The sequence below is a fragment of the Thermobia domestica genome, chromosome 6, assembly GCF_964235325.1.
Source record: "Thermobia domestica chromosome 6, izTheDome1.hap1.1, whole genome shotgun sequence".
Lineage (NCBI taxonomy): Eukaryota > Metazoa > Arthropoda > Insecta > Zygentoma > Lepismatidae > Thermobia > Thermobia domestica.
The window spans coordinates 286,747,284-286,775,058 of NC_137459.1; the positions used below are offsets into that span (position 1 = coordinate 286,747,284).

General features: G+C 36.8%; 1 protein-coding gene across 3 annotated transcripts in view; it reads right to left on the minus strand.

Moving 5' to 3' along the window:
• Window positions 1-27,775, minus strand: part of LOC145688519 (lysine-specific demethylase 5A-like) — a 155,794-nt gene that overhangs the window by 15,251 nt on the left and 112,768 nt on the right. For 2 of the 3 annotated variants that reach the window (XM_081762872.1, XM_081762870.1), the window contains 7 exons: window positions 26,023-26,267; window positions 23,407-23,640; window positions 13,985-14,210; window positions 12,905-13,134; window positions 10,824-11,015; window positions 7,093-7,225; window positions 2,731-2,900 (listed from right to left, as the gene is read on the minus strand). In XM_081762872.1, coding sequence (XP_081618998.1) covers window positions 2,731-2,900; window positions 7,093-7,225; window positions 10,824-11,015; window positions 12,905-13,134; window positions 13,985-14,210; window positions 23,407-23,640; window positions 26,023-26,267 — 1,430 coding nt within the window. The remainder of the gene's footprint in view (window positions 1-2,730; window positions 2,901-7,092; window positions 7,226-10,823; window positions 11,016-12,904; window positions 13,135-13,984; window positions 14,211-23,406; window positions 23,641-26,022; window positions 26,268-27,775) is intronic. The other variant, XM_081762871.1, reaches the window with a different exon arrangement.

Genomic DNA, 27,775 nt, shown 5'->3' on the forward strand with positions numbered 1-27,775 from the left:
GTGCAGCTCCGATCATCTGTACTTATAATCGTCAGTCAAAATTTTTCGAACCCACCTGGCACGAAGTTTCTGATAACTCAGCTGTTTGAAACATCGAATGTACCGTTTTCGTGGACACCTCTGCACACTCCATGGTTAGCGAAGTAATGATGAAGCGACGATTGGATTCACTGTTTCATTCAAACATTCCAAGAGATCCTTCGTCCGGACACTAAGTTTACCGCTTCCTACATCGTCGTGCATGTTGTACAACCTTGCCGTAAAGTTCGGGACCATGCCGTACTTTACTTGCAATCATTATTGCTGGCCCATAAAAGACATAATTCCTGATAAATTTCTACTGCATTCTGTTTTTTTGCATACAGAAAGCGATTACTGACTGAACCCCGCATTTGACAGTAGTTTGTATTACTGTAGGCATTGTCACTCACTGTCATACAAGTACACAACGCTATACCAACGTTTATACATGCGCTACGTGCACTGAAAACTAGTGCATCCTACTGAGGGCATGCGAGCTCGTCAAGTGTTGTCAGACATACTTTATAAACCAGTGTTGTTAGACCCCTTTCATCGGACATGCGTTTTGTATTAATTTCATTGACATGTTTTCCTGTTAATTTGTGGCTTCCATGTTTATGAACAATACCATAAATTTCCTATGACTTTTTGGGTGCATTATTTCTGAAGTTTAAAAATTTGTGTTAACATTCATTTATCATATTACATTTCAAAATTTCCAACATACGGTTAGTGAATTACGTGTATGTTGGTCGACACCAATCTTTAAGACTATGTAAGTGTACCTATTGGAATGTTTCACTTTAATTCTATTTAAAAAATAGATAAATAAATAAATGAGTAGACTATAATGGAAGTGATAAACTAAGAGGAACAAAATGGAAATAAATACGACTCTTCTTAAAGCTATATTCATTAGTAACAGAGCAAACGATGTCTGACTATATTTATAATATATTCTTATTTATTTCCCTTTTGTTCCCGTCCTTGAAGTCTTCTTTCCCTTATGACAATTTTAAAATCAAAGCTAAAATTCTTAAGTAAACTTTTACACTGAAGGAACATCAGAGTAGTTTTCAAATTTTGATTGTTATTTGCTGCTTCTTATCCAGGTGTAATTCTAGCTAGTGCCATGTCGGTATAAACAAGGTCCTTGCATTCGAGACGGGAGCAAATAGAGTCTGCACTGACGTCCCCTTAAAACTTTAACCAATCAATCAAGCTTCGCCCACTTTTGTCGCTCGTTCCACTATTCCCTATTTCCATTCTTTCAACTTCTCTGATCTAATCCTTCCATCTTGTTTGTAGTCATTTTTTAACGTACGACGAGAATTGGGCCCTTTACAATATGGCTGAGTCTTCATTAGTTGACTCCCACATGAACTCCCCCCAAACAACCAAACACAATACTGCATTAAAAGAAAGTTACGTACTGTATTCAGTGGACTATTCGGAGTACCGTGGATAGCTAATTACTGCCACTTGGGCACACATCAAAGGGATTTACTATGGCAGCAATTACAGCGTCTCTACTGAAAACGGAAAACCGTGGACCCACTGTTTGTGACTCGCCAAGGTGTTATTCTGCTTCAGGATAACGTCAAGCTACATGTTACTTAGGTTACTAGTGATACTTTTATCAGACTTGGGAAACGCTAATGGGTTCGTCATATTTCCCGGACATTATAATGTCGGATTATCATTCATTTTATTTATTCGACAGACATCTGTGGGGACGACGATTCCAAACACTCGGCACAGTGACATTTTGGTTCATGTTCCTCTGGATTCTACCGCGTGGAATCCACGGTCTCGTTCGGGCATTGATGATACTTGTTTGCTGCTGATGGGGGTTTTAGAGGGCGCCTTACTTCATGTTATTGCCTTTCTATTTCTAGTCAAAGTCTATTTTTTTTCGGGGGGAGGGGGTACAGGGGACTTTTTGAAGTATGGGGTGAATAAGAATACAAGAAATTTGATAAATGCTGTGTAAGGTAAGAAAATTAAGCCTTAATTCTTACGCAACTTTCGTTTCGAAGATATAGCAGTCAAACAACAAACGCTTGTTTCTACATATTTCAATATACAAAGTAGACCAACATAGATCAACTCACGTATTTAGATACAATTAGAAATTGAATTTTGATACAAAATTCGTAATTAGGTTCGCCGAACTTACGAGGAATGATCTGATGTAACTAACCCCTCTAACTGATGGCACAAATAGTGCAGGAGGAGATTTACTTCCGTTTATTTATTTTCAGGTAGCTGTACAAATGTGCTAAGATTACTCGTTTCCTTTGAAAGGTTTTCTTTTCTCATGGAATTATGACATATTGATGCTTTCCCTAAATCACAGAAACTTTCCTGAAAGCCTATATGTAAAAGCACACTAATTAGACGCAGAAGTATAGTTGTACTGACAATACTTATAAAGGAAGCAGTTACTGAGATTACACAAAAACCATCAGATTTGTTTAATCTTTCACATTTGTTTCAAAACATCTACACAGAAAGAGATTGCTCAACTTAAACACAAAGACAAAATTATAGCTAACATGGAGATCTTTTGAATAACTTGCATATTAATTAACACGTAAAGAATATAATGAGTTAGGAAAGAATAACTTTTTGATAGCAAGAATTTGATGATCTTTGTCGAAAAAAACACCACCATTAAAAAAAAAATAAAAAAATAAAAGTACTTACAATTTTTATATCGTCAGTCCTTTCAGGGTTTTGACTCGATTTCAGTTTCGCACATTTATCACAAAAGAAATCTTCGTCTTCCGCAATATCGTCGTTACCCAGGCCAACACAAAGATAATGGAACCATTGGTCACAACCCCCATCACACTGTACCCAATTCACTTCACTACCTGCAGGAAATAAGAAAAGTAAAATTGTGGTTATACAGGAACCATTTGTATCAAGCAGTAATAACAGAGTTCAAAGAAAAATATAGTTTACTCTAAAACATTAACCCTTCAAATGCACAGCACATTTCTTTAATCTCAATACAATAAGTGGATTCATCCGCTACTGTTAGTTAAGAGAAAAACTATATGGAGGAACAGATTTTCGATTATTACAAAGAAGCGAATGTGATTTACATTACGATGTTATTGGTTAATGCTAAATCGGTATAAATAATGTAAGATCGCTCTGGTGATCTTCCAATTACGCACCATATATACCAAAATAGTGCTCAACTGGATGATTTACAGTTACCTTTCTGTTCTTTAATTTTCCTTTCTGTTCTTCTTACCTTTTCACAAAATTGATTTTGTGGATTCCAGAAAATACTACATCATGCCTCACATAATAGCATATCATAACCACCTGAGCAAAACAGCCGCTCTCTACGAGCGTGACTAATCATCGGCAGTCCATGATTTTGAATAGGAACGACCTATTCATTTCAAAGTTCCTGAAATCACTTATTTGTACCAAGTGCCTACCTGCGACTGCGACTGAGTGAATGTTTCTCCATTCATCAAGTTAACCACTTAAAAACAATGGGATACGGGTCTTTCTCTCATTTTTTTTCAAGGGGGGGGAGGAGTTTTTTTGTTCGTATTATCAGTAATAAATTGAAAACACATCTTATAAACAGACTATCTGCGTAGCAACATGCTTTTCGCCTACGCTTATTATACTTATCTCACTATTTCGTACAAAGAATCACTTCTCAAAGTTCGACGGTATCCTTCTGAAACAATGGCGGGCTCAATTTTTGGTTCTGTGCTGCAATGGGGAGGGACACTCTTTGATGTAATATATTAAGTAGAACGCTAGTCTTCGCAACGCGTAACCTACAGCTCAAACCCCACCAGAAGTTCAAGGCAATCCTGATTTCACTTTAATAGCAAGCTACAATCTTCTATTCAAAAAAGGTAGAGGATGAACACGATAAATAAAATTACTTAAATATCAGTAGTGCTATACTTTCGTAACGTCGTTGCTCAAACGTACAAAATTAATTACTCAAGTGCAGTAGCGGAGATATACGAAGGCTAAAACTCACCTACTCGAAAACTTGACCCCCTTCTTAGTAGTAAAAATGTTACTACTAAAATAGTAGTATAAGCCGATACATACGTTGTATCAAAAAACTTATTATTATTTTTTTTTATTTATTTTTAACGGAATACAACTATGGATGATCCCACATAACTAATTTTTGAGTTAACCACTAGGAAAAAAGTTACTATAATGAGTCTCGAGTGTAATGTTCGTTTAAAACTATATTGTGGTTCTTATTTTATATATATACAGTTTTTATTTCCTATTGGAAACCTTTAGTTTTGTTTAAATCAAGTCGAAGCAATGATCGTTTCAGGTTTTACATTTCAAGAAAAAAGAAGAAAAAATACTACATACTTTGGGACAGAGACAGAGAGAGCTTTCTTTCCAGGAATTTTAAAAACCCTGTTCACTCCTCTGAACCCCCTTGTAGACTTTGCGACAGGTGGTTGAGATATATTATCCCTTCTGGCTAAAAACCAATGTTGCCTCAATTCCTTTCCTTCTATTTTAATACTTCGTCAGTTGCGTGAGAAAATATATTGAGTGACAGCGTCTGTATAGTTTTGGGAGTGATTTGTTTTGTGTTTTTTCCATCGTTGTACAGAGGTGCGGTAACAATGACTAGGGATGATACCATACCGGGACCAAGTACCTGGGGAAAACCTATATATTGTCTGAAAGCTCTTGCCATGAGAAGTACGAAACCGTTTTCAAATCACGGGCAAACCCGCAACCTGATCCTATAAGGGGATGGTTTGTTGGTGTTTGTGACTCTATGTATGGCATATTCGACAAAAATAAAAATGAATATTACGATGCATTATGCGTAAGCACCTAAGTCAATCATGTTCCTTTTTGAATAATTGCTAGAACGTCACTCGAGCAAGGGTTTGATAATATCATTTTGCACCCAGATGTACCCACTTGGTCAGTGTTGCCAACGAACTGTAAATACATTGTGGAAGATGGTTTATGTACCACTGGATGTATATCCATGAAACGCGGCATAAACATCATTCGTCATTGGAGAAAATATACTGTGAACTTTTTCCTCTCCCAAGTACCCCAGTTTGTGAGTGTTGCCAACCAATTTCAAAAATAAGAAGTCCTAAAAAAACACGTTCCGTACTATGAGACGTTTATACACCAAGCTTGGCAGAAACATCACACCACACTATAGCAAAAAGACGTTTAGTGTTACCGTCTTCCAACCATTCTAGGTTGTCAGTGTTGCCAACCAAGCGTAAACATCATAATGTTGCAAATGCGTGCGTGCCATTGAACGAATATAGAATAAATGCGACAGAAGCAGCATCAGATAATGCAAAGATAGTGTGAATGTCCCTGTCTCCCAAGCACCTCAATTTGGCAGTGTGGCCAACCAATGCGATCATTCAAGATTTTCGCATGAAGTCTACAGCACTGGCGAACATAATTAGACTGCGACCCATACTAGGTTTGTAGTATGTTAGTGTGAACCAACAATCACCCATATTGTCAGTGTTTCCAACCATTGTAAAATATATTTTCTCGAAAGGTTGCGTAATCATTGCATACATAGAGACAGAACTAGGCATAAAATCATTCGACAAACAGCAAATATACTGTCGTTGGTATCATTCCCCAAGCACCCAGTCTGTCAGTATTGCTAACGTTTTCAAAATGGAAGTTTTTCAAATAGCAGTATGTTAGCTTGGTAGTATTTTTCTATTGTCTAATAATATGCACATCCGGCTGAACATATATCATGGGACATGACCGTTGACCACGCAACAATGAACGGCACAGGTTAGGAGCTCGTATAGAAAGAGAGGTTTGGATGAATCATGCATGCGGAGCTTTATTGTAACATACCGTATAGAAAGCAATTGTGAAGAAACCACGATTTGTCTTTAGAGTTTGCTTATCGTACCAAATTGTGTAATATGCCACATTCTAGGGTTGGCATATCACGTAACTATGATGTTTACGCTTGGTTGGCAAACACAGATAATCTAGAAAGGTTGGAAGACGGTAACACTAAACGTCTTTTTGCTATAGTGTGGTGTGATGTTTCTGCCAAGCTTGGTGTATAAACGTCTCATCGTACGGAACGTGTTTTAGAACTTCTCATTTCTACAATTGTTGGCAACACTGACAAACTGGGGTACTTGGGAGAGGAATACTTCCACCGTATAATTTCTCCAATGACGAATATTTATGCCACGTTTCACGGATATACATCCAGTGGTACAGAAACCATCTTCCACACTGTATTTACAGTTCGTTAGCAACACTAACCAAGTGGGTACATCTGCGTGCAAGGTGATATTATCAAACCCTTGCTCGAATGACGTTCTAGCAATGAGTCAAAAAGAAACATGATGGGCTCAGGCGCTTACGCGTGATGCATTGTAACATTCATTTTTATTCTATCGAATATGCCATACAGAGAGTCACAAACACCAATAAACCGGCCCTTTATAGGGTCAATTTGCGGGTTTGCCCGTGATTTGAAAACGGTTTCGTACTTCTCGTGGCAAGAGATTTCAGACAATATATAAGTTTTCCCCAGGTACTTGGTCCCGGTATGGTATCATTCCTAGTGAGAGCAGTGACAGCTTATATGTTCGCGAGGACTAACTGAGGGTTGTGGAGGGAGAAAAGAAGCAGTGGTCGAGGAAAAATCCTTTAAGCCTATCCCGAACTTTATGTACTGGATTCTCGTTCCTCTACACATTTCGTCCTCTCACAAGATCATCTTCATCTTTCCAGTTAGAAACCAATGTTTTATCAATAATTGGTTACAATCGCTAGCGCAGAGGCGTCATGCACACCCGGATTACCGCCTAGGCTGAGACAAGAGCCTAGGGCGGTATATTTGGCTCCCTCATCTTATATATTATAAAAAACATTATAGGAATTTTTTAATATGGTCGTTTATGCATTAGAAATGTTCTTCTCTTCTCGAGCGATCCTGCTAGATAAACGTATTTAACAATGAAATTTTACTTCCCTTTGAAAAATACTGAAATATATAAAGTAAAGGATGGTTATACATACCTGTTGGTCTCAAACACAAGTCGGCTGCACAGTCGGCATCATCCTCTTCATCCTCGTCCTCCACTTGTTCTTGTTCTAACTGCTTCTTAGAATTGGCGTTTTTCTTCTTATCCATTTCAGGCTTTTTCCTCATCTGAAAAATAAGAGTCGGTATTATAAATGACATTTCAAAACAATGTCATTCTAAATCACTCACAAGTTTACTGAAGTTATGAAACCCGTTAAACACTGTACAACAGCAACAGCGATACATAACTTAGATGCTCCCCACAGATTAGAAAATACCTCGTCCGTCATTATTATTTTTATATACATATGTCAACACATCAAATTATTTCTCCTCAATCCATTATAAACTTACAATGAAAAATACACATCAAAGTCTCGAGAAGGAAGAGCCAAATGTGCTTTAAACTCATCCGCAAAACATTTAAAATGGACCTGAATTTCTTAATGACAAGAACGATAAATCGAATTGCATGGATATACATAGTTCGCAGTAACCTGTGCTTTTAATTTCGTCTATTAATCATGCAGATGTTCAATATATAAATGTATCTATCTTTGTTTAATTTTATTCTGTATTTCTTCGCCTCATACAGCTGTTATTTACCTCTAGTTTTGTGCTCTAGGGTGAATATATAACTTCATAGTGCACACACACTGCTAACAAAAAGATGTTAAAGTAAAAATGAAAGTTCATCTAATAACGACTGTTTCTAATGTAACTTTTTTCATTTCCTTTGAGTATAAGAAACATGAATCAGCGGACAGTCTAATGGAAGAAACTATGTATACACTTCAGTTTCTGTTTACAAAGAAATTTTCGGGAATAAAGAATTCAGTATTGATAGTCATTATACATTTAAAGAAAATACGAATAACAATATAAAATACAAAAAGATTCTTCAGTAAAAAACAAAAAACAAAAGTAAAACATTCTTTTTTCTATTTACAAATCATAGATTAAGTATGTATAATGAAAACTAGAAATAATCGATGCTACGCAAGTGTCGGTACCAAAGCAAAAACGGTAGGAGATATGGAGAAGCGCTTTTCTACAATCGATTCAGCGTCCCAAAAATTGGTTCTCTCTCTTCCATTAACCTGTTATTCGAACCGAAAGTGATTGAAATTAACTATTTCCTGTTTCAATGTTTTTCGTAATGGAACAAAAACGGTAATACACAATGACTTTTTCTTTTCTTTTCAGCGTCTGAAGGGAACATACTGTCACCATGCACAAAACACTGTCAAAACCGGATGTGATTGAAATTCCAGTTTCAATACTGATTCCTACAGAAACAAAAACAGTAAATGATACCGAGAAGCAGCTTTTAGCAGTCGATTCAGTGTCCAAATGATAAGTTCCATATTCTATGATAAACCTCTATTCAAATCGGAAATGGAAGAAATCAACCACTTCCGGTTTCAACGTTTATCATCATAGAATGAAAACAGTAACAGTGACAGTGACATCTTTGCAATCGGTTCAATATCTCAAGAGAACATACCATTACAACCTGCAACACTTCGAAAACCGGAGGTGGTTGAAATTTATTAGTTCTTCCGTAGTAGTAGGTAAAAGGGGCTTTTGCAGCAACTCCCGCTTTTCTAGACCACATTTTCACATATCAATCTCAATATTTAAAACACCCATACCCCAAAAGAATATAATCACACATAACTATGACATTTGAACGATTTCAAAGTTTTAACTGGAAACCCAATCGTGAAACGACCATTAGGAAGACCTAGGCGCGTGTTGAAAATTTGATCGAGATTGGTCTGGTAGTTTAAGAGATTAAGAGTCACAAACATAGTCACTTTCAATTTTATAATATAGACTATCCTTTGGCCTTACTCCCAGACCCCCGCCAGTGAAAATATCGCATTCTGTCCTACAGCGCCTTAAGTTTTGAACTGTGGCTTAAGCTCTTTTTCATCACCAGTTTCGTCAACTTTTAGAGGACATGAAATTAGTGTGGAAATGTACGTTGTTTAGAATCATATTAGGTGGTTAAGTGCAGAGAATTGTCTTCAGAGACTCTTTTAACTGAGAAAATAAATCATTGATTTTCCTTGCCATTTTGCTCCATCAAATATATACCTAGAAAAAAGGTTTCGAAGCACTAATTTTCTTCAACATTTGAAATTTAAGAGATGGGCCTATTATAGGGCATCTAAAAATAAGCTGAACAGAAAGCTACACGGGCCAATTAGTTTCTGATTTTATGCAACATACCAATGGATTCAGTAACAAACTGAAGCTTTTCCATTCTGCTTTAGAGAAGACTAATTTAGCGCGGTTTCCAAGTTTCAGTCGTCTGACAGATTTTGAAGAAGTATTTGATCCTTCTGACGTTTGTACATAGCGAGTAAAATGAATGAATTTAATTCAAGAATCCCAAATTTTGACGAAGTTACAAAATATATTCCATTGTTTAATAATACATTGATAATGAACATTGAAGAGCAACATACTAACTTACAGTTCAAATTCTGTGAATTTCAGGCTACTTTCTAACGAACGTTTTCATAACTTTTGTCGGGAAAAATGTGAATGTTTCGTAGTACTTATTTGTGTGAAAATGGATTTTCCACCATAAGACTTAAAGAGTCGCTTCAGAAGCTGTGTAGAGATTCTTCTCTTTTACATCATCTGCATCTGCAGTCTTTTACATCATCTCAGTGACAAAAATGGATATGGATATTCCAATCCTTGTAAGTACTGCTAGTCGCTCTCATATGTGTCACCGAATAAGGTTTGTCACTTTTCAAATACGCTTTCTTTTGCGATTATTTCTTCTTCTTCTTCTTAAACTGTGATACTCCACCTTACCACTAAACGTGGTTATGGCCATTAGGTTCATTATAATTGGACAATACTGGTATAGCATAACGCAGACGATGACCTGTTGTCATATCAAAAATGATTCACAAAATAGGTTGTCTCTAATGATGATACCCATAAACAGACTCTCTCGCTTCTATGTAAAAACGTTGCGGGATTTACAGATAGTTATTGCTTGTGAAATTAATTGTCTTCGAATGTGATTCTTTGTCTTCCCTTGGCAAGCTGATCGCTCTTGTACTTGTCTACAACGCTGGAGAACTTATGCGCTGCACTTACTATTTTACCAAGTTTTGTAGAAGTTTCAGTAAATTTGTGCCTTCACCAATGTCCAGTCTGTTCCTAAATACGGACCTATGCAATATGTTCTGATTATATACATTTTAACTGGTTTCAATGCACATAATTAATGCGTGTTCATGATATATGCATGTTAAAGTAGGGTGTGTATATGAAATTGAATTATACTTAATGTAAGAATGGGAAATTTAATTCCATTAAGTTGCACTTCCATTAAGGAAAATTTAAGTGAAACATGACTTTAATGTAACAATTTAATGTGAAAACTTTTAAATACTGTAGTTAATGTAATTTCACTTGTAAAGAGCAGAAATAGAACACAGTGCCTTACATTTTTTATTTTTATTTTATTTATTTATTTTAGGTAAGACTTCACTGTAGTATGAAAGGAATTCAATTAACCTTATTCACATTCATGGCCTGAGGTAGGAAGATAAATTTGGATATAGAGTATAGCACTCATGAGAACAACATGCGATCCACTATTTTCAATATTCTCAATAATTAAAATGTTTGAACTTTATTTTTTAATCGTATATCAGATGTTTAGAGGCTTAAAGACACACTACATGTTTACCTTTCGCGTTCTCTTCACTTCTTTTCCATCTATATTCTTCTTTCTTTCTCTTGGTCTCTTTGCAGCTGCGTCTTCATCTGTGCTGCTCCTGTTTGCTCCCACTTTCTTGCTTTCTTCTAATTTTCTTTTCGCCGCTCTTCTTTTGTCTTTATCACCACCAGCTTTTGAATTTACATCAGAGTCCATGTCCTGCTAAAAATATTCCCATTATCTATAACAAATGCGCACACTTAATTTAACATTACTTAACTAGTGAGCTTCCTTATTGCGAAAAAAAGCCCTACATTGATTTTAGCAAATCTCTGTTAAAATTACAAACCTCTATACAAAATAGCTAATCAATCATCTCATCATTGACTTCTGTATGTCTCAAATTTAACGTTTAACAATTTTTTTCCATGTATTTTTGTTCTAAATGTAGTTTTCTTTCTCTTCCCAGAAAGAAACTGACTTAAGTTCAAATCCCAAATTTCACTGCTCATAAATCAAGAATAAAAAACTTAGACATAATATTTCACCAGATTCTTAAACTCGTCAAGGTCTACCACCATGCTACATTTGGTCAAGATCAGATTAGTTTCAGTGACCGCATAGAGAAATATTTGGCAAAAATTTCGTCTGGTCAAGATCGGATGCATTTCATAGATCACGTACTATTCTTGTGATATTGATTTATTTTAGGTAAATCAAATGGCGCATCATTACGTCCTTTATTAAGTTTGTATACCCTACAAGTTAGTTATCTTATAGGAAGTGTGCGATATGGAATTAAGTTGCAACTTAATCTATTTCGTAATACAAACGTTGAAATGGAGGAATAACTTTCCGCCAAACAATTACAGGAAAATGCTCTCTGAAATAAGTATATGAATGTTTGTACTCAGTCATAATTTTTGATACGTCTGGTATAATGAAGGACCACATCTTTAACAGTATTAACGGGGATCACACCAGAGTTCCTTTTACACATGGAATGTGAATAATATAATGTGTCATTTAAGAAGTTATTTTCAAATGAAGATTATTACTTATCAAATTAAGTACAGCTCACTGCAGTATGGTGTCGCTCATTGGCAATTAAATGAGATGCTGTCAAAATCTACATTCTTGGAAATCTTTAGGTTTTACGTCCATGGTTATGCCGGCTGGGCTAAAGGAGACGGTAAAGATGATAAATGAATGGAATGGTGGAATAAGGAAAGTGGGAGGAAACGGGAGAACCCCGAGAAAACCTATGCACACGGTGTTTGTCCACCACAAAGTTCACTTGGCGCGAGCTGGGATCGAACCAAGGACCCAATGCACCATAGGAGGACGCTCTACCACTGAGACACCGCGGCCCCTAATCTACATTCTTGGATATATAGACAAATTATGCTGAAGTTGGAGTCATTTTCCAGCTTCTTGAACGTGGGGAGTATTGCAAAAGTGGATTATTTAAGTTTTCTTTTCTAACTTTTCAACTCTGTCGAAATCTTCTACATATGGCGCGTGTGCAACAAGCGTGTTTCAACCAATTCTTTGTTAGCTTCCAAATAAGGAGCAATTCTGGTATTCTCGTTCATTTCAAAGAGGAGACAATTATGAAAACCGTATGGGATTAAGAGGAAACAGAAAAACAACTTTTTGACAATAAATACGTACATACTATGGAACGAAGGTATTAAAAGTACTATTTCTACTTACACTTAGTGTTACATAACGTTCAAAAAATGTCAGGTTGACTATCTTCAGTTTAATTAAATTGTTTGCTGTCTTCTTTACAATCCTATATGGAGCACTGTTATACGCAAATAACACATACCTGCTGCCAAGAGTTCAATCTTGTGTTAAAACTTATATTACATACCGTGAAACGCATTCTCCAAATGCTTCCTTTCTGATAATTAGTTGTAATAGCCTAAAAGTTCTTATTAGAACTTTTATTTTAACGATCACCATATTTTCTACTCTCCTTTCGTCGCTCGAAAGTAAAAAAATCTGTGCATTGTCTACGTCGATGAAAAAGCTTTTGCAACGTAAATTTACTTTTGTCGATGACTGTCCATTGTAAAAGGAATGCAATAAACATATTCTCTTACCTCAAATTCAGAGAATTTTTCCTCTTGTCGTGGTTTCGTCGCTTGCAAAATTCTCCACATAAAATACGGCTCATTCAAACCGAGTTCTAGGAGATCTCCTTCCATCATAAGTTCCTCCAATTCTGCTCTCGTTCGTTCAGTTAATGCCACAATTGGAGGTTCCAACTGACGAGGTACTAAAGGAGATTTTCGACTATGCTTCCTTCCGCCACCTGACATCGATTTTGAGGCTGAAACGAAACACAAAATAGTAATTTCTACAGCGTATTACTTACTTACACACATATAACTACATCAACACGAAACGGTGGCTCATTAATGGTACGCCAATCTACGGGTTCTATTCTAAACAAATGCACCAAGTCTCTTATCATAGCTCATTTGCAATTCTCAGTCACTTTCTATAGTGAATAATTTTATTTGACCAATACATATATATACACATGTATTCACAATCGTATATGAATGTTAAATGATTTACAATGATCTTCTGTTCGGTCCTTCCGAAGAAAGTTTTCTCCACTACTTTTGTCAATAGCATAATGAGTATTAGTGTACTTAATGTATGTACTCTAGGGAACTTTAATTACATTATATAATTAGAAATTTAACTTATTGAAAATGTACAAGTCAAATCTGAGCACTTTCACATCGGATACTTGCACACTTGGTACTGAATTACTATAAAACAATGTTCACGGATTCACGATAAGCGCCGAATGAAACAAAGACGACGGTCGAATAAATGTGCATATTTGATTGTTTTCTTTCGGGAGCTCGCATACGTACGGAGTAAGAATTTAAGGGGTCATACAAATTGAGATACTTGCTACACGCAAGTACTGTATTATAACTTTCGTGCTATTAAAAGTGTGTAGGTAAGGTAGAACTTCCTCCTTAGTGTTGAGACAAAATCATGACATTGATCAAAACTAGGCACAGTACAGCCAACTCCAAAAGTCTTCAATCCTTGATACAATTTACTTCGCCCGTAGCTTTGAAACGGATAGGTCAATATTTTTAATTAATTAATTAATTTATTTATTTATTAACTGTTACAGATAATGAGAACTAAAATACCTGAGGAATATGCATGTTCTGAACTACTATACGATGTTGGAAGGCCAAAATACGACGAATCTTCATCTGCACTAGACTCCAAAGATAAGGATGGAATCATAGACGATAGTGTGTCGTCATCCTCCTTATTGAAGGATGCCGCTGATGTTTCACAGTGGTCACCACTTTGACCTGCCATCTCTTCCTCAGGTATAATATCAATGTTCTGGCACAGGGATCCATCAAACTGCAAAGCAAGCAACACAAAAAACAAAAATCAGTAAAAGCAGGTATACAGTGTGCAAAAATAATACTAAAAACTATACCTAAAGTGTTAATTACTGAAAACGGGATATGTTCGTCTTAATAACATATAAACTTCCGTGTTCGAGATTCCTTCAATAACATGTCGCATAAATTAATGAACAGAACAACGCGTAAGAAAAAAAAAACTATTATCAAAACAACTGCAATGAAGATAGCAACAATTTCTTGTTTGTTAGGTAAAGAGTTTGGCATAGTACAAGTACATGACAACGATGGGAAGACAAGCATCAACATGGGCACAAAAGAAGACTTCAGAAATCTAAATCTCTGAGGAATTCTGTGAGTATAGAAAGTTGATGATGTGGCCCTTTATGACCAAAAGACTAATGAGCGTGGTCTCTAGTTTGATCCTCATAGATACTGGAGTAGTGGTTTGTATCCCACTTTAGACGAAGGTCCCGTTTTATACAACAAAGTTGTGAGTTACAATTCCAAATGATCCATTAAAAAAAAAAAGTGTTACAGACGGTGCTTCTAACAAAAAGTGGAAATTCTGTTCTCCCAAATTACCTGAGGATGTAAATTTCCAATGAAGATGAGGCTATGTTTATATTGAATAGGCTTTATGAATCACCATAAATGTGTGCATTGAAGCAGTGTTCCAATATCACATTACGTAAAAGCGTGGCACTAATGTACCAGGAGTAACAACAGTTTGGGCCCCGATGTCATCACGGGTATTACTGAGTCATGTCCTTTGATGGTATTTTCCACTAAAATAGTACCCTTACATGTACTACAAACGTAATTTTGGCCTCCAGTTCAGCATAACACTGGTGTTTCGTTCCTAAGTGACAAGTGGTACACCAAATTGTCTTAAGAACGGGTGAAATCCCATTTCGAAGAATCATGGATAGGGCGGCGTGGGTTTACAGAATGGTCACTTTGATCATCGGACATACTCCATCTCATTTCTTTTTGTGAGTGTACTAAAATATTTTGTGGACAGGGACAACCGGGAATCGCTCATGAACAGAAACCCAATTTGATAAAAAGTTATTATAATATTTAATTATAATAGGTGTATGTCGTAAGGTTTGCTCCAGTATGGTGAGTAGGACTACATCCGCTATTAGTAGATGGAAAGTATTTTGAACATTTTATCTAAAATGATGAGTCAGCATTTCTTTTGTTTTCTATTTGTATTTTAAAATCTGCAGTATAAGTTAAACAGAAAATAAACGATACTGACAAAAAGGGTGTTACTTCTACCGCATAAAATAAACAAATGCCGTAATGAATGAATAATTGTGGTTTAATGGGGGAGTCAGCAGCAAGGCTATTTGTTCCCGCCATGCTCATAATCTTTTGTAAATGAAACACAATCTGATACCACCAGCTTCCATACGTCACAATTGTTAATTTTGATTTCGCTACTAGTAGTACCAATTCTTTTGAAGTTCAACACCCTTTTCCAGGAATAATGCTAAACGACACGTAGATTTACCAGTTTAACATGGGATGTGCTTAAACGAAAACAGAACCCAAGAATCCCAAAGATGACAATGCTAACTGTTTAGTCATTTGGAAGTTCAGTAATATCTGCGTAGCCCCACGAAAAAGTGGTTCTTTTTGTGGAACCACACACTTCTGTCCCTATACGTGTTGATTCAGTTATTAGATGTTTATAAATGATAATCTTCCCATCCAGATCACTGTTTTTCCATTTTCTGAAAGTACGGAGTAGCGTTGAACTGACTGTAATATATTTCACATGCGGATATGGCGCAGACCCAATAATGTAGTAATTGGTCTGATGGGAAAGCAAAGGAGAAAAGTTACATTTTACACAGACTTAGTTGAAATGGATCAGCAGTACAGGCTGTGTCCCACTCGACATGAGTATAGTGTTTGTCTAGGCATTATTTTAAAGTTGACTGTACACAATGCTCCACTTTTTACGTTACTAGAGGTTTCATGGAATAATCAAAGTTAAATAAGCAATCGATAACAATTCGGAGATTTGCAATGAAGACACTGCTATCTTTCATTGAAAGCGGTCTTAGTTTTAGAGCCACTGACAGCTAAACATGCAGAAAAAATATCACGCCGTTTGTCTCATGTTTCTCCTGCACACAGTAACGTAGACATGATCATGGGAATGGGGGAATGGTTTCAAACAGAAAGACAAGTGACCTATTCACTTGAGAGCCAGCACTTCGGTACGTATGCCGTCTGAGGTGTTTGACAGAGGAATGCATTTTTTTCAGTTTATAACGCCCCACGATTATACCCTTTAGGCTAAGGGAGACGATGATTAAGACAATTGAATGAAAATGGAAGAATTGGTGGAATGAGAATGTGGGAGGAAACGGGAGTGCTCCGAGAAAACCCACGGACACGATGTGTCTGATAGAGCAGTCTTGGACGTAGAATAGTAGCGATTGCCGAGCCACGACATCGTGCTAGTTCATAGTAGGCAGTCGTGGTGGTAAAAGTGAAGAGATTGTGTTTACAAACGCAAAAAACATGATCCTGATTATGTAGAATGCAGAAAGAATACCTCAGAAACTGGTGTGTCTACGCAGAAATATCAGGACAGACGGTAGCCATCGCGAAAACATGTAAGCTCTTTGACAAATTGGGGGACACCGAAAGTGTGACACCGCGACATGTGCAGAACAGGCCAATTATAGGTGAGGTGGGTGCAACAAATGTTCTAGCTGCTGTTGCTGTTAATCCTCACATTAGCTCCGGTGATACTGCTACGGACGGAGTATGAGCCAGCGAAATGTATGACGCATTCTGCATACGTATACGTTTCACCCTATCAGGAACTACATGCAAATGGTTTTGTGAACCGCGTTCGGTTTTGCATATGGCTGTTATTACATGACACAACAAATTTGTCGCGTATCCTATTCACCGACGAGGCAACAGTTACTAATCATGAAAACGTTAACCTAATGAACGTGCACCATTAGTCTGTAACAAACCCACATTGGCTTCGCCAAGTAGAATGCCGGCGCCCATGGAGTTTTAACGTCTGGTGTGGAATAGTGGGTGAACATCTCCTTGGGCCTTTTTCCATACATGGGACACTGAATACTGACCGATACATACACTTCCTAGAAAATAAATTGCCATCACCATGAGAGTACATGCCGCTTCAGAGAAGGAGGGAAACGTGGTTATTAACATAACAGGTGCCCAGCTCACAGTGCACGACGCACTACAGCATGATTGAATAATGTGTTTTCCAATCGGTGAACAGGATGGGAAGTACCTGTTAAATGGCCAGCTCGTTTTCCAGATGTAACGCCGTTAGACTTTTTTCTCTGAGGCAAACTGACGGACACCGTCTACTGGGATGTGTGCCAATACCACCAGACGATATGTAACAACGCATTACTGCAACTTGTAGAGCCATTCCACATGAGATGGTAATTCTATGGAATGATTTTTGCGTGTGCGCCTGAATGCCTGTATCGCAGAGGACGGCCATCATTTTGAATATACACTTTGACAGACTAAGTTTACGCTCATTGCACAGGTCAGTCTATGGTTCTTTCATATATTGTCATGCTTATTGTAATTATATTATGCACACTATCAAATGAAGGGTGGTGACGATGTCTCACGTTATCTTCTTCCGTCTCGAACGCCATACGTTCGTGTTAATCCTCACATTAGCTCCGGTGATACTGCTACGGACGGAGTATGAGCCAGCGAAATGTATGACGCATTCTGCATACGTATACGTTTCACCCTATCAGGAACTACATGCAAATGGTTTTGTGAACCGCGTTCGGTTTTGCATATGGCTGTTATTACATGACACAACAAATTTGTCGCGTATCCTATTCACCGACGAGGCAACAGTTACTAATCATGAAAACGTTAACCTAATGAACGTGCACCATTAGTCTGTAACAAACCCACATTGGCTTCGCCAAGTAGAATGCCGGCGCCCATGGAGTTTTAACGTCTGGTGTGGAATAGTGGGTGAACATCTCCTTGGGCCTTTTTCCATACATGGGACACTGAATACTGACCGATACATACACTTCAATTATTCTCTTCCCAATTATTCTGACAGTTCATACGTAAAGCAAGTACAGGCGGTCACGTGAGTCACTTGTTTTCCTCTTGACAACCATTCTCATGGTCATATCTCCGTTACTATGTGCAGTCGAAGCATGCGACAAACGGCGCTGTATTTCTCCGGATGTGCTCTTTCATGTTTTTCATGCGTTTGTTTATAGTTTTATTACAAAAATTCACTTCGTTCCTGATGCCTTATTTGTCGATATTTTTCCTAGCACACAATACATTCGTTTGACGATTTCAGGTGGTACTTTTAGATGTCTCAATGTCTCACCATATATATAAGTACTATGGAGTTCGTATGGAGGCAGAATATGCTGGTGGTTCATCTTCATTTTAAGACGGTCAAGCTTTATTTTAAAACCTGCATATTATATATCTATATATAAATAATTTCATTAACCCGAAGAAATCGGCCAAATAAGCTTAATACAACAATTTCAGAGGAATTAGAAGAAGTTTAGATTTTTTTTTTTTCAACTCATGAGTCATGCTTACTGTCATCAACAATTGATTGATATCTATCTCCACAAGTACTCAGTTCACCGGAAAGAGACAACAGGTATAATTTTCCCTGTTGGCTAATGATGTTTCCTTAGTCCATTCAACTGATGGAAGTTAACAAGCAGAAAAATATCGCAAAATAAATCGTTCAGAAAAGCAATCTTTGTACTTAAGATGTGTCGGATAATGATGTACTGAAGTTATTATTTCTGTAGTATTTCAACAACTGAATATTGCTACAACAGGGCAATTTTTCCCGTTACCCCTACTACTTATATCTTACAATTAAAATGTTCTTATCACTTATTCAGTATGCTTCTTACACTAGTGCACTACAGTAAATTTCTAGTATTCTTTGATATACATATAAAGAAAATTTATCTTCTTTATAATTTGTCCTTTTTTCAATAGATTATGACAATATAATTAGTGTATTTGTGAAGATAATTAAAAAGTGCTATCTATCTTCACAAAAATGCTAATGTTTTCAATGATTTATATCGAATCAGTGCGAGACGATTATTGCTTTTTTTTAAATATCCTCTTTAACCTACTCTTAATACATTTTTACCAACCTTCAATATCTAAATTTCTGGAAGAGAAAAAAATACCGTCAGTTGGGGTGGCTTTGGCACATTAAAAAAAAGTATTCAATTATATTTACTCCCAAACACAGTATAATTTCTGCACTTGCTGAGTCTAAGTGAAACAGATATTATTCTCACAAACCATCTACATTTATACGAATCAAGATTTTTTTTATTTTTTTTCAGTTTCACACACTATTTAAAAAAACAGCTAAGGATAAAGTCATTTTTCAACAGCTGCAAAACTTCAGAGCCACACGTCACACCACAAAAAATATCCGTTCCAAATTTTGCATGGTTATTTACTTAGCTATTCCTTTCACAATTCCGAAAGTACGAAATTGTTGCACACAAGAGCATGTACATTACACATTTTGAACTGGGGTGACTTTGGCATCCTTGGAACTAACTAGGTTAACTTTTTCTTTAGCATCCCTGGAAGTTTAACTAAATTAACTTTTTCTTTAATGTTGCTTGTTTGTAACACTTTCAGCTACCCAGGTCGAACAAATTCAAGAGCAAGTAGAGTCTATACTAAACGCAATGTTAACTTGAGAGCCGAATCACAAGCGCATTAGTACATGTTGGCGCGCGAACCTTTTCACAGGGAAGCCTTTGTATGTGTGTGTGTGTGTGTTTTGGTTGGGTTCTCATTCGCCAGGGTTTCAACTGGCGCTGCTCTGGGTCTCAGCTGATATGCGCGAAGCGGTGATTTCTCGTTCTTTTCCTGCTGCTACGAAAAATGTTTCTTGGTTTATTTTTTAATAATTCATGAAGACACGACAATAGTAATAAATGTATTGGAAATTCGCACGTGATGTATTTGCAATCCTCACAATTAAAACTCGAGAGCATGAAAACTATTTTGATTATTCATTTCAATTGATTAAGGTAAGAAAGGATAAGAAATGAAGTTACTCTCACATATCTACCTGGAAAAGGTCAATCAAACAGAAACACACAAGCAGCCACCCTCCCACATAATAAATTAAAAATACGATTTTTTTTTTCTCAAAGCACAGCAACTCTACGTTAGCAATGAGTAAACCAGCTGCGAACCGGCAACAATCATATCAACAGTTTTGTCTGCATATTTTTCTCTAAGTCGAGAGTACACATTGTTGACAATTTACTTTGCTTGACTTTAAAGAGGTTTCCCTTCCTCGTATTTGCGATAATACTGAGAAGATAATTCGGATTCATTCATGATTTCAATTTCGCACTTAACACTCTCCATGGTTTCAGTTTCACTACACCCACGTACCCACACTAACACACGCGTGAAGACGATATTTGGCAGAGCAGTGTTACTCTCTGCACAAAAATTGCAGAAGTTACATGTGAGTCCCGTTATTTCTTTTGTTTCATTTATCAGGAGGCATAGAAGTTTCTTACGGGGTAGCAACTCTATTTAATTTATATATCATATGAAAATATTAAGCCATTTCCTATCCATTGTGGACGATTTCTAACATTGATCAATTAACTAATTTTACTGGTCTTCTGTTTTTGATATAAGATTTTTCAAGTTTATAATCTTGCAACACTTTCAAGAGACTCGCATCTTAGCTACCGGCTTTTCACTCTTTTCTTTCCTTCTCTCTTTCCGATTCTGAGTCATGACGTCATTTTCATAACCCGTTACTAATAAATCTAGTACCTTTTATTTTAAATATTATTTCTGTATTAACATTTTTATATACTTGAACTCAATTAGCTCTTTGAATTGATCTCCTAAGTAATGTTTTAAGTACGTAACGTGAAGAACTATGTAACATGCGCGGAGTCGCCCGAATTGAAGTTGCGTATCTCGGCTATCAGGATAAGGTCGCGGCGAGTATACATTGGTAAAGTTTTTACGAGAAAGAAAATTTGGAAACACAAGTGGTGTCAGAACTATACGAAAAAAGAAATGACACACTGCCAATCCAGGCAAAAGTGTGACGGCTGCAAGGTCTTCAGGCACACAGAAAGATAAGATTTAAACTTACCTTCACATGTTCAGTCAAATGATGATACTGTTGAAAATGAAGCCACTGCCACCAACATGGACACCTACCAGTTTGCAGCTCCAACAGAATTTAATCATCCTCTTGGGAAATTTGTTCCAGTGTCATTCAAAGGGGGTAAACGAAATGAACAAACCTGTATGTATGTTTGTGTCATCAGAGAAGTCCTTGAGGACGCAGAATTTAGGGTTACAGGACTCCATTCCAGCAATACAAAAAGTGTGTTCAGTGTTGTTGAATCGGATCAGTCTACAGTTGGACTACATGATATACTGGCAGTATTGCCTGATCCAGTTCTCCAAGTCTAAGGATTGGTACGGGAAAGATATGAATTTGCAATGGACATTGATGTAGCAGAAAAGTGACTGTTTTTGTATTCCGGGTTTCTTTCTTTCTTTCTTTTTTTTGGGGGGGGGGGTACACTCCTGTAACCACGCGCTAGAATAATTGCTTTGTTTTTTTCTTTCTTCGTTCAAGGTCCACACCTCTGTAGATAATTTGTGCATGGGAATTTTCCTTCCTTATCAATGTACTATCTTTACTTGTAGCATTTCTACATTTTTCTAGAAGCACAATACATCACTCAATGTAGTATTGTATTTTAATTGTCATAAGTGATATAAAATTGAAGGTGCCAAAGTTACCCCAAATTAAAAAAAAAAATCTCTATAACTTTGCAGTAAGCTATCAGAATTACATGGGAGTTTCGACTTTGGCACCCTTCTGATGTATTCTGTTCATTTCTGCAAACAAAAGAGAGGGTGCCAAATTTACTCGAATACTGTTGTAATATTGGCATGGTGTAGTTGTTTCTTTTCCTGGATTATGAGAAGTCCTACTTTTAAGTCTCAAATATCCAATTATACAGTAGCCTTCCCTCAGTATTTATATATCACAAACAATGCAATAGCTTGATCACAGAAAAAGTTATGAACAAAAGTATGTCCAAATCACCTCAGCTGACGGTAACACACACTCTCTCTCTCTCTCTCTCTCTCTCTCTCTCTCTCTCTCTGTGTGTGTGTGTGTGTGTGTGCGTGTGTGTGTGTGTGCGCCAAATGTGTCTGTTACAAAGTAACCAAGTTAGAATATCAAGAGCTTTCAGCTATAAAGAACATTTTTGCTTATTTTATATATAAAGTATATGAAGTATGCCAATGTCACCCCAACTGACGGTACTATTTATTTATTTTTAATTTTCACTAACATCCCGCCTCGTTTCTCATCTCCTGCGAAATGTTACAACAGTCAAAGGAAAACATTAAATTCCTTGTATAATCTTCTTCTATTCGTAATTACTATTTTGTATTTTGTTTTTGAGATAATGCTTGTTATTGAGAGGTATGCCAGCATAATGTACGACTCATAATTAATTTAAAGAGAAATCAAGTTTTTGTAACAAAAAACAACCTAAAGGCACGAACTACTCTACTGAAAACTATTTTGTAAGTGTGAAAAAATTACAAAACACATATTTAATATTATTTCATGTTCTCAATATTTTGGAAAAGTAAGGAACAAGCAATGTAGAAATAGTGAATGATATTCTCCACTTCTTTAAACTTAACGTCAGTGGTCGTGTCCTATTTGTTAGTAATAATAATAATAATAATAATAATAATAATAATAATAATAATAATAATAATAATAATAATAATAAAAATAAAAGTTATGAAATACCTAGAAATGACTTACACTTACGTCTTATACGATTCTGAAACTGGTTGTTGACATGTCTAATGTTCGTTAATCTAACGCCTTAGATTCTTCGACTACCCAATAACACAATGTAACCTCGTAAAACACTATTTTATCCTTAAAAGTATGCTTTTTTAACTAATTAACTAATTGATTAATTAATTTTATTTTCTTACTCCTTGCTTTTTCGTACTTTTCTATCATATATATGATTTTCATTACTGAACATAATTATGTTTCATTGCTTATTAATCTGTTAGAAAATGCTTACCGATTGACGAGGACTAGGTGGAGATCCCAATGAGTCTTCACTTATCCCACTAAGAGAAGAAATTGCACGTAGGCGTTCGTGCAATTCCGGTTTGCTAGCTGCCTTCTTCAGCTCGCTGCTGATTATTTTCTCCGCTTTTTCACGTGCAGCTGCATCCGTCGGTCTGTGAGAATTCACGTACTTCTTAAGAACACTGATAGTTTCTGGGGTTTTCAGAGCGGCTTTTGCTCGATCCTTCAAAAGAAAAGAATTATGCTTATTAGTACCACGTTCTATTGAATTCAAATGGCGTGTATGAACTTGTTTGTTTTAAGCCTACTATGCTTTTTCCCCCCAAGTCTTTCTCGCTAAAAGTCTCATGAAAACACTGTTAGAGAAATTCTTCACTATTTAAATTTTCCATTGTATAAAGCAATATGGGTAGTGATGTACATTCTAATACATATCAAACTGTCTACAGAACCGAAGAAACAGATAAACAAATCATTTCGTTATATGAGAATGTAATACAGGGTGAGTGGTCTTTGGATACTCGTCTATTTTGAAAACTGCGAGGAAAATGTGAAATAAGTTAATAGGAAATGATAATACAAGGGAGGGGATCTCAACTTACAGGGTACATGACTGCCATGACCGCAACCTTGAATGCAAGTTCGATATTTCAAATAGAAAGGGGGAGGGGCATGGCGTAAATCAAGTAACACCAGAATGAGCTCAAGAATAGAAGGCGTGTTGCTTTTTTCATATCTTGTATAGTCTGAACGTTATGAACACTGACATTTTGAGAAGTCGCACTGTCACTGCCAGCATCTCTCATTGTTACAGGTGATCCAAGATGCCTGACAAAAGAACAGAATAATAGAAGCCATTCTAATATCAGGGAACTCAGCTCCAGAAACATTGCAGAGGACTCCAACAAACATCTAGACAGACATCCAGTATCGCACAGCACGATCACCTACGTGATCACTGAATTTTCAGAAACTAGCACTGTGAAAGTTACCTCAGCCTGTCCTTCATTATTCCGACAGTAGATACCAATCTCTACAATCGTTATAAACAGCACATGTAGTAAACTAAAGGGAAATGACCGAGAACGGCAAGTAGAGTACTGCGCGTGGGCTACGAACGAACATAACTAAATTTCTCATTTGCACATCACATATCATTCACCGTCGAGGCCTATTTCTGTTCCAATGAGAAGGTTAATGGGATAACTATCAATAGTGATGTAATAGTGATCGAAACTGGGTTGATCCGAGTAAGGAAGATAGTCCTGTAAAGGAAAATTGTGTGGTATGGAATATGAGACAACCGTATCACTGGTCTATTTTTCACCAATACTACCTTAACGATACAATAGTAACTAACGCTCCTTAAGGTGCATGCGTTCCCTTTCCTTCTGAACCCAGACGAAAACTTTCCTTCTTATTTTCAAACAAAAGGCTCGATGCATCATCACAGGGAAGTGGATTGGCAGTCGTGGTTTCGTGAAGTAGCTGTCCAGATCAACTGAGATTGTACCCTTTGATTTCTAGCTGTAGGGCCAACTGAAGCAGATCATGTATGCTGAGAAGCCCCGCGATATAAAGCAGGTTTAGGAATGCATGTAGCATACGTGTGACCACACTTCAGACATTTTGTTGTGTGTGTAGTAGGAATGGACACGGCGATTATGGTCGTGTATTAGACGGAATAGCCACTACACAGAACATGCGTTGTTGCTGCCTCAGTTGTAGAGTGGTATATCTGAGTTGTGGGATCGCAGTTTCGATCCCAGCTCCTGCCAGTACGTTTTCTGGTGGACAAACGGGTTTTCACGGGCTTCTGTTTCCTTCCACATTCTCCATTCCACTATTAACACCCACTTCACCATCCGCGTCTCCTTTAACCTCGGAATATAATTGTGGAATATTAAACTAAACTAAACTAAAAAGCTGTAGCGTATAGTTGGTGACTGACTTTCAAACTTCCAGTGTTCACAACGTGCAAACCATACAAAATATGAAAAAAACAATTACATCTTACATTTCTGAGATCACACTTGCCTTACTTGATATGCGATATGCCTCTCTTCCCATATAAAATTTCGAACTTGCATTCAAGATAGTGGCCACGGTCACCATGTACTCTAGAGGTTGTGCCTCCTCCCCCTTATCTCATTAACAGATTCCAAATTTTCCTCTTATGTTTCAAAATACATGGGCGTCCAAAGACACTTGACTTGTTCTGTATTACACACACACATTATTAGTATCCAGAAAACAGTACATGACGTCATATAGACGAGTAACACAAATATTTCCCCGGATGTTAAGTGACAGAAAAAATAAATATACAAATACTGACTGGGAGGTGCAGTTTTCTTCACAGAATTGTAACATTCGAACTTGCATATCAGTTATTCTACATTAATTATCAGTATTAATAACAATAAAAAATTTCAACATGAAATTCACTGCGGTGTATACAGTGTATACAAACAAATCACAATACTAAAAGTTCACCTGAGCTCTTTGCTAAAATGTTTTATCAAATACGGATAGGAACAAGTAGGGAGGGATGAAACAAAGAGCAGAGAAAACTGAGAAACGTCTCATATGTACATCATCTTACCTGCCAATTTATCGCTCGCTCTGTTAGACACTGTAGAGCTTCTCCTTCCTGTAGCCTAATTGGCATTCCGTGTAGCTGCTGAAGTAACTTTAGGATTTGTTTTAAATCTGGTCTTCGTGAGCGTAAGCAACAAGGACACAGGAATTTGAAGTCCTTAAGCAGTGATGTCGCCATTTGTTGTGTACCTCCAACTGAGTTTGGTTTTAGTTTCGATGAAATTGACTTTGGTAATGAAACACATCCAGCTGGAATAGAATACGGGTGTAGTTATTAATATCTTTGCGTAACATGATGTCTTATATTCATAACGATATAACAAAAGTTGTATCTTACTTCAAAACAAACGTTGCACAGTGAAAGAAATAATGATGAAATGAGATGACAATTTCGTAATAATGTAAGTCAAGAACGTTGAATGCAAATGTAAGGATACCTTTCCTAGTAAAATTAATGAAATGAAATTTCTAGTTTTACGACCTGCGATTATACGACCTTTAGGATAAAAGAGAGAAGTAATTTTATGAAATAATTGGCGAAATGAGAAAGTGGAAGGACACGGGAGAATCCTGAGAAAATCTACTGACAAGTTGTTGTTTGCCACAAACTCAAATGGCTGGTAACATCGAACCAGCGACTCCTCGCATCAAAGGCGACTTATTTACTACTCGGCCACCATGCCTCACAACTTCCTTTGGTGTTGAAATTATTTTTATTAACTTATTTTCTCGAAAGTAGTTCTGCTAATAAATTGTACGAACACAAGGAGATACACTAAATAAATAATAAGAGGTTTCAAATTCTTCTCTTACCAACACCTTTAGACACCAATACACAATAAAACAGTTTATTACGAAGGGACATCAAAAAGTTCGTACAATCTCTCAGAATAAAAAGAACTCTCTCGGACACGCGTATTGTACCTTGTTTATTTTAAGCTACAAATTATTGATCCGCACTTTTTGTTTTTATTGAAGATGCAATGACTGACACAGTTGAGGCACAGCATTTTTATCAAATTCCTGCATCTACAGGGGAAATCATTGAAACAAATTCACTAGGAGATAAAAGTAGATTACGGGAGGTATCCGAATGGAAACTGCAATTTCAAACTGGATACACGACTACTTCGGATGCCAATACATCTGGGAGACTATGATGTCATGATGGACAATGTGAAGATCATACTGGAAGACAGAAGAATTAACAATGAAAATGATGTGGCTGAAATAAGTGGTAGTTATAGGTCCGTCTGGTATATAATTCATAACCAGCTGCATCTTAAGAAAGTGTCAGCAAGTAGAATGACACGGTTAATTACCCCTTTCCAGAAGAGAATTTTAGAGGGAGTGTCAAAGGAATTGTTGAATCGCTGTAAGCGTAATGAAGACGACTTTTTCGGTCGACTAGTAACAACAGATGAAAGTTGGGTAAATAAAGGAAATGAGCAAGAAGTGGAAACGACTCTCCTCTTGTGTTCTGGGACTGTGAGGGTAACATTATGACAAACTACAAGCCAAGGGTCAGACTATCACTAGTCAATGTTGCTGTTATCTGCTACCTCGGTTACGAGGAACTTAAGACCAATTGAGAAACAATGCTCAGCCAAGTGTTGCTGCTGTTTCCAAATAATGTACCAGCAAATTCATTCAATGCATCCATGACGAAGGCAGTGCACTTAGAATATGAAATCATGTTCCATCTTCCATATTTACCGGACCTGGAACCACTCATTTCTTTTCTTCTTTTTTAAAAA